Below are 8,970 nucleotides of genomic sequence, written 5' to 3'. Positions count from 1 at the left end.
TTCTTTATTCTTTCATCTCTGGAGCTTTAACTGCCCCCCAGTGAGCAAAAAGCTGAAAAATAGTTCCAAATATTGTCTTAGCCTCAGCTCGCACCACTCTGAGCAACTATGCATCAGTAAGTTCTCACCTTCTCATTGACTTTCCACTGCATTTAAATTTACGACGTCAACACAGCAGCCCTAACGGCTCCTTCTTTTGTGCCGCTTCTTATATATATTTTTGTCTTTTTTTCCTCCTCGCAGTTTAAATCCACAAGTCCAATTTCATTTGCTCAAACTAGCTGCGTCCTAATGGAGTTATCAAATCGTTTACCTGATGAAATGTTGTCCTCTATCCACCGACAATGCCCACAGCAGCTCAGATGTCAGCACTTCTCTTGAGATCTGGCGTGGAAATGCGTTGTTTTGTTTAACGCCAGACAAAGAGAGACAGAAACTAATATCATCTAAACCATCTAAACTTCAACAGGTTGTATTTTTGAAACACTAGCACAGACCCTAAAGGTATACTGCAGAGACATCACAATGCCATCAAAGTTAAAGACTGTATAGAGTGACAGTATCGGTGACACCTTGACAGTCTCACAGAAGACGAGGATTTCAAAAACATCAAGCATTTCTTATTCTTTCAGAAAAGGTAAAAGTAGGTTTAGAAAAAAGAATGAAAGAAAGAAAGAAAGAGAGTAAATTGTTAAAACGCTGTTTCTTCAAAGACTTCTTTTCTGGCGTGCTTAAACTGAAGGACTACTTGAATCGTCTCGTGAGCGATGTGACCAGCAAGATGAAACGGATTATTATAACACGTTGGTTCACTCCTCATTGGCTCGCCAGTTGCTGAGATACAAACAGCCCATGGGACAAGCAACAGCAGTTCATTCAAGTTGAGCGTGAACACTAGTTCTCTTTGATTTAGACGGGGTCAGGGAAGGTGAAGCAGAGGATGGGGAAGAGGTAGATTTTTTATCCTCTATTCAATTCAGTGCAATGAGAGAGATATCAGTGACTTGAAAGAGAAGGAGCAAGCATTGAAACTTATCATAAATCTGTTTTGTGGGTTAGTCTTTATGATATTCCATCAGTTGTGGTTTCTGGAGTTTCGCCATCTCAACAAGTAAGCAGCAGAAAAAGGGCTGTTTTCCCAGATCTGCATTGTCCTCAGATGAACCTGGAGCCACTGCCAAGAATCCAGCAAAGTTTATAGGAGGTAAAAGTAAGTAGGTTAGAATACATCTCTGGTTTTCAGCAGCAAGAACAAAAGAGTAATTCCTCAAAGCAAATTTAGGCACAGTAGGTGAGCCTTTTTTCCATTAGCACACTTCTGTTTTCGCTCTGTGAGAAAGTAAAGGTTTAGATAATAGAGTGTTAATACAGTTTCAGCGTGGGGAGGAAGCAAAGGGGGAAGGAGTAGGAAGGTTGGCGGAGGGAGAAAACGGCTCCGAAGTGAAAGAGCTGGAGGATTAAACGATGGCAGATATGTTAAAATGTCTCCCAAAAAAGAGAACGGCAGATTGAGGAATGGTGAGTCAGCTGCTGAATTCATTACAGTCATGTTTCTGCTTCCCAGTCTAAATGAGACGCCCAATAAAGAAACAGCCTGTCATCACACTCATCTCTTGTAGCAGTGAAACATACCAGGCACATTATAAGCAAATGTCCCATTTATTCTCTTTAAGTCAAACATCAGGTCTGTGCAATATGAAGTCTGATCAGATGCCGCTCTCCACGCATATTTGAACACTTTTAAACACATCTAACAGGGTTTAATTTGTAGGTACAACACACTATCGATAATGTTACGATTGCATTAACAACGCCGATGTTTGCTGTTATTAATTTTTTGAAATGTCTGCCTTTGTTCAGGTCGTTGCCTATAATCAAACAAATTAAGATGCCCAAAATTAAGCTGGTTATACTTAAGCTTAAGAAAAATTCAGTTTTAGGTGTTAGATCAAGTGGTGTTTAATATTTAAGGAAAAAGCATGATGCAGAAAATATGTGGATACAGTAACACATACTAGTATTTAGTGAGTTTAAAATTTCCAAAGAAACAAAGTCAGATAGAAAAAGGAAAAAGGCCAAAATAAGACAGCATGCCAAATGAAATAAAATTAGTCTAATACTACAGCCTGACAATAAATCCTGTATTCATAAAGGTTAAAATGTTTGATGTTAAAATATATTAAGATGGTATTTATTGTATCTTCAACATTAAAACAGCCTGTCTAATATTGTGTGGTTCCCACACATGTCTCAGAAACAACTCGGACCCATTTATGCATCAGAATGAATCTGCAGGGACTCTTGTGGCATTTGACACTGAGACGTTGGCAGTGAAGCTTTTGAATCCTGCGGACTGTCGCAAGGCTTCTCTGGGGTTTAGGCTCTTCTAGTGCATCCTGCAGGTGCTCAATCGATAATAATAATAAAATTCTGTGACCTGATGTGGGGTCAGGTCATGCTTCTTGCTTTTTTGTTGAGTACCTCAAACCACTCTTGGGAAGTTTTAGTATTGCGGTGGGACATGTTGCTCTGCTGCTGGTGGTCCCTGCTGTCAGGGGTTGCCATTGCCTTGGGGGTGCGCATTTGATTCGCAACAATATTTAGGTGGGTGGTACCAGTAAATAACGTCCACATGGATCCCAGGATCCAAATATTCCCAGCTGAGTATAGCATTTACAAGATGCAACGTGATGATCAATGTTATTTACTTCTGCTGTCGGTGGTTTTAATTTTGTGGCTGATTGGTGTAAATAGCATCATGAAACCTCACCATCAACACCTGCCTGAAACAGTTTGAACAAAGCTAAACATTGTAATTGTCATGATAAAGTGATGACTGACTGTGGAGTCAAAACACAGATACACAATCTTAGCAAAATGGTTTGAGGATTTCTGAAAAACGCATACGTGTCTCTGTCGGATTACATAATAACTGATATATGATCTTGAGAAAAATCCTTTTGTTAAGCTGATGAACCGCACACACACACAAAAATTGGACAGCGATATCAACTTACAGTTTCTCTTCCCTCCATCTGCTGTCTGACTCATCAGAATGACTGTGACCCACAGACAAATGACATCTTTCCTTGTGTGGTTTACAGACGTCTTGCAGTCATATATGACATGGATTTACCGTAACAGGAGATTAGGGCTTAACCGATATACCACGTGATCACAAGACCAGGAATGCTTTTGTTAAATAAGCACACCAGACCGGTAAATGGCATTTTAGTCTATAATGGCTAATATGTATGACCAGATGTTAAATCCCTGTGGAGCACAAAAAGATTTTAAACAGAACACCCTTCGAAAAGCACGGTCGGTTACTGAGTCATTAACATTGATCCCACGGATTAATGGACATGGATCTGATGAGGATATATGTGCTTCCTATGTCTAATCATCCCATGTGTAATAATATCTGCTCTGCATGTCTGGCTTAAAATGATGTAATTCAGTTGCTTTTATTAAGGTGTAAGTTGGGTTAAAATCATTTTTCTTTGTCTGTCATTCTATAAAAAATCCGATGTGATTAGCAGCCTACATACAAGAAGAAATGAAAGTTACTGCTTTCCTTCCAGAGTTGCTTAATTTGCACATTTGCTTTAGCGTTGATGCAACAAATGAAGCATTACTTCCCGTGAGAAGATATTTTTATTTTATTCCCAGTTGTCACATAACACATGCAAAATATTGCTACACCTTCACCTGGGATGCTTCAAATTACGGAGGAAATAAAACATGCACATGTCTTCTTCTTCTCGTGGTGATTCTGTTCCTACTCATACCTTGTGAAATTTTAAATAAGAATTTGAAAACACATTCAACACATACATGGTACAAAACATATAGCAACTACTGTAAAGAAAATTCAGTTTTTTATTGCCAGAATGTGAAAGAAGTTTGTACAAACTTATGAACTGATTATATTATTTGACAATGTTATGCTGCAGTGTTTCCTGATAATCAAACTAGACAGGATCTAAAGGAAAATATGACACTTCTAAAACAATCTAACCAAATTGTATTTTCATAACCGTTAACTGTTTGCTTGTGTTTTTGACAGAAGCTACACATCTAGTGTCTGTTAACTGTCCGATGTGTCAGCTCTGCTTTACCTTAATCCACAGGCTGTTTGGGTTTTTAAAAAAATCCATAACATGAAACATTACTCCGAGAACCTGCCTTTAGTCGTAGTATCATCCTTCCCTCTGGAAACGAGTTGGTGTCTTTTTTTATATATGTGTTGCACGTGTGGCTGTTTATTTCGATGGGTGAAATCTCACTGGTGTTTTATTGTCCTTCCCCGGTGAGAATGCCACTTTATTAAAAGTCTTTTAAAAGTTTCCGATACCTCCTTTAACTTGTGTTCTTTATAATTTGTCTCTCAATTTCTAAGGCTTCTTCTAAAGGTTTATTTTTGTGAAAGTCTCTAACAGCTGTGGTGAGAAGGTTTGGAAGGATTTTGGATGTATTGTTGAAGAAATCACCCAAAGTCTTGTTCCAGTGTTTGCTTTAATGGGGTGTTTATTGATATTCCGGTATACAGCTTAGAGACACAGTCAGTGGGTCTGTGCAACATGTTGTAAGGTTGATGAGATCGCGATATCTGGCAGACAGATGACAGCAACAACAGGGTGATGAAATCAAGGAGTCAAAACACTCGAGTGTAGGAAACTGTCTCCACTGCAGTGTTAGAAACAGGATAGGTTGCAGGTTAGTAGATTAGTTACTGAAATTACTTATTTAATTTCCATTAGTCTTTCAACTACTTGCATGATGTGTGGATAACAAAAAGAGGTGCCCTTTCCCTGCATCGTTGTGCTACTGGCAGTGTAGCAAAATTAGCATTTCACTAGTAAAAATATGAACATGACTTTCAGTTATATTAAAGAAAAGGACAAAAACGTGAAGGCAACGTGCAAATTACACAAAGGCCAGAGACAAGTCTGCATTGTTGCTAACATGACATCAACTTTTTCCAAGCATCTGCAAAGACAATGTGCTAACACTAAGCTAGCAGCAAAGAACCTGAAGCTGAGTGCATACTGAGTTCATTCAAGCAGCCAAAGGTTGATTTTCAGCAGGTAACAAACACAGTGATCAGCAGGTGAGCTTGTAGCTTTGTAGCCTCAGTTTCTACCTGCAGCTGTTTTTTAATTTGTTTTGTGCATGTGTGGCAGATGTAAGCTGTTTAGTGCAATGATTTGATAATCAGACAAGATGAGGTGTGAATTCCAACACCATAACTATTCATTATTTGAACCTTTATTGTCATATAAATTGAGTCTGTTTAGACAAAAAAAATAGCTAACTGGCGCCTAGCTAAACTCTAGGCGGGACAGAAACCCTAAACCAAAGTCTGATGAGCACCTCTTCAGTAAAACAACATCTGTGATTGTTCTTCTTGGGAACAGGCATTGCAAAATCAGTACACTGATTAGAATAAAACCTCTGAAACAAAATAAGACGTAATAGGCTGTAACTGTATCTTGCCTGTTCACAATGCTACACCAATGACCAGTGTAGACCTACAACATTTTATCTTTCAGTCTGTGCATAGATTCAGTAGATAACTCCAGCATGGTCTCCCTATCTTAACATGCTATTGTTGGAAGCACATGAAGAAACTAAACACAGCCTAGCCCTAAAATGACATCAGCTGGTTGTAGAGGCCACAATCTAAGCTGTGTAAAGATTCAATAGAGTACAAATGAAGCTTAAACCATCCTTTCCTCTGTGTTGCGCTCAGTGGTTTTCCCCTCTTGATGGTTGCCTACCAGCTTTGCTCAACCATGTGGTCTGACAATACAACAGGAGAAATGGAATATCAATGAAATTTAGAAGTGGTTGGTATAAAGCATACATGGTATGAGGGTGTTGCAGGCAAAGCAGTGAATCGGTGAGTTTAATTTTCTGTATCAATGGCATTTCATTTTTTTGAGTTCAGTCAGCCAAGCCCATCCGATTATCTCGGGCTCAAAAAAAGTGTATTTTCTTTTTCAGAAATGATGTCAGTGTATGTTATCTATTTAACTAAATGACTTTTTTTCCTAAAATGATGTTATCTGATTATGAGTATTATAAATTGTGATGTAGTTTAGACAGTCTGAAGTCTACATTGAACTAGGCCATTATTGGCTGTCTGCGTTTAACAGACAGTGTGCACATGGCCTGCCTAATCTTGTTTTGTGGTACAGTCTGCCTGACAATGCCGCACAGTCTTTTTACATGTGGTAGATATTTTTGTTTTTTGTATCAGACAACTGGCACAAAAACAGTGGAGACCTCAGTCCTTATACCAGGAAAGAAAAAAAATCAAAACAAAAACCAACGAAAAGAAATCAAAACAAACCAAAGGTGTTTCACATTTTTGGAGACGTCTGAGTGAGGCGAGGAGCACTGGCACCCTTTTACCCAACAAACAGATGTGTCCACTTGTGTTGTGATGGAGGACAGAAGAAAAGGATTTGGGACGCGTGAAAACATTTTTTGGCTGAGACTGATTTGAAATGTAAGACCTCACAATTCACAGCAGGAATGTGTTACTAGTTTGACTTTCTGTTTCTGAGTTTAAGTTAAGAATTATGGGAAATAAAAGCTTTTTTTTTCTTTTTAAAAAAAGTGTTTGTTTTTTTTTAAAAACATTTGTTTTTTTTGTTTTCCAGAGTCAGACTTTTAAGCTCAGATTTTTATGATAAAAATTTCCTCAAATGTAACTGCTCCCCCCCAATGTCACATTAATGAGTTTCCATATCCTTATATTTCTCCCACAGTTGTACCTAACTTCATGCAGCCAGACTTGCTTTTAACATCTCTTTTGACATTCTGATGATTAAAAACAAATTATATATGAGAGACTGCCCATAACGCAGCGCTTTGGTGCTCCCTATCCAGCACCGTTGGCTTTTGGCTGTGACTACAAGCTGCGGAATTGACAGAAGGTAATCCCCGCCATGTGAGGCCTCGACCCCGGTTTGGAGGCGGGGTGTGATTCATTCAAATCTGCCAGTGCTATAAAAAGAGGGGAAGTTGCAAGTAACCCAACTTCAACCCACAAGATCGTGGCATAACGCTAGACAAATCGGGTTGTTATTAGAGGTGATAATGAATACTCTTAAAACTATTAAAAATGCAATAGTTTGTTTAGTCCTGTTGCCTCGTTTTTTGGTGGCAGCTGTCATGTTTTGGCTGCTTGACTTTTTATGCATAAGAAAAAGAGTGTTCTTCAGGATGAAGCAGCAGGAGGGCGATGCCATTGATCCTCCACTGTGCATATCGGACTCCAATCGGCTCTTCAGCCTTGAGTCCCTTAAGGCAGTCTGGCACGGACACAAGCTGGACTTTCTGAAAGCAGCGCATCTTGGACAGGTAGCGCCCAACACCGAAGTTGTCCAGCTGGAGGATCGGCGGCGCAGCCGTATCCTCGACTACGCACAGGACAAGAGACCGCTTATCCTCAACTTTGGCAGCTGCACCTGACCACCGTTCATGGCACGTCTGAAGGCTTTCCAGGAGGTTGTGAGGGAGAATGCAGACATAGCAGACTCTTTAGTTGTATACATCGAGGAAGCACACCCCTCCGACGGCTGGATGAGCACCGACGCGCCATATCAGATCCCCAAACACCGGTGTCTGGAGGACAGGCTGAACGCTGCGCAGCTGATGCATCTGGAAGTGCCCGGCAGCCTGGTCGTGGTTGACAGCATGGAAAACTCCTCCAACGCTGCATACGGAGCTTATTTTGACAGACTTTATATCCTGCAGGAGGGAAAGATAGTTTACCAGGGTGGTAGAGGACCTGAGGGTTATCGGATCTCAGAGCTCAGAGACTGGCTGAATCGATATAGAGACGGGCTGGACAGATCCAATAACCAAGTTATACACGTGTAGATTAATTTTCACACTTTTAGAGCTGCTACTTAAAAATAAAACAACATATGCTGCATTTTTTCAGTATTGTAACTACCCTTAGATAGATTTTTATTAATGGTTTAAGTGTATTTATTTTTTCATAAGGGACTGAATTAAAGAAAGGTGCTGTATAGGGTGTCCTCCTTCCTTTAATACTGGACATCTATACATCCTCTTAGGACCCACCTACAAAAGGTTAGTTTGTTTGGACTTTGGTGCCGAACACATGCACTTTGTATATGTCTGTATACGTTCTCTTTTCTCCTCGTGGAAATGCGCCTCTATGATTTTTTTTCCCCCACTCGGGACTTAGAGATGTGCGCATCACTTTGCTCACTAGTATTGTTATGAAGTTCGGTTTTTAAATGGGATAAATCCAGAGAACCGATATTGATGTTTTCCATACTAGTGAGCAGAGTGAAGATGGTTCTCTCTGCCTTGCGTGGCGCAAAAAGACTTTGTAAATGTTCCGTTTTATGGATGGTATTTTATTGTATCCAATAAATTCTTTGGTTTACTCCTTCTTTTGGCCTTTTTTGTTTATTTATTTGTTGTAAGCACAATACTTAAAGTGGACAAGTTAAATTATTGGTGCCTGCATGCAAGCCAGGGTTATGGCATGCGCGCGCGCGCGCGTGTAGCTTTATATTTTGTTTTTACAATGAAGCATGCTGTGTACAGATTTAACTGCCCTTCGGTCTCGTAGAAGTGAAAGACGATTGCTCATCTGAAAGATGTTTTAGATTAAATCTTTCTCAAGAGCATGACGGTAATTTTGTTTAAATTAAATCAATTTCCATATTTTTTTTCTCTAAAATCAGCCATTTGCTGCAAGCAAGTTTTCTCTTTGCAAAAAGGGTGAAATATTGCATCTGTAATTAGTGGTCAACCACTTAAACTATATAGTTGGTTATGGTGGGATGGCTCTAGGAAAAAGAGAGAGAGAGAAAAAAATCCATTGTTCTCCACACCCCCACCTTCCTAAACCTTTGACCTCTTACAATTAAATGAGGATCATCAGAGTTTATCCTATTATGCTAAGTGATACTTCCA

At 39.6% G+C, this 8,970-nt stretch overlaps 1 protein-coding gene across 1 annotated transcript; it reads left to right on the top strand.

The window, feature by feature from the left end:
* The first annotated feature begins 7,045 nt into the window (after positions 1-7,045).
* dio3a (iodothyronine deiodinase 3a) lies at positions 7,046-8,442 on the top strand. The gene has a single exon (XM_035911016.1). It carries the CDS (start codon positions 7,111-7,113, stop codon positions 7,894-7,896), a length of 786 nt encoding a protein of 261 aa, XP_035766909.1. The 5' UTR covers positions 7,046-7,110; the 3' UTR covers positions 7,897-8,442.
* Positions 8,443-8,970: the final 528 nt, after the last annotated feature.

Source organism: Neolamprologus brichardi, chromosome 19 (assembly GCF_056152115.1).
Source record: "Neolamprologus brichardi isolate AB-2024 chromosome 19, ASM5615211v1, whole genome shotgun sequence".
NCBI lineage: Eukaryota > Metazoa > Chordata > Actinopteri > Cichliformes > Cichlidae > Neolamprologus > Neolamprologus brichardi.
The sequence above is the reverse complement of the archived record's forward strand: the minus strand, read 5'-3'. Positions and strand labels throughout refer to the sequence as shown.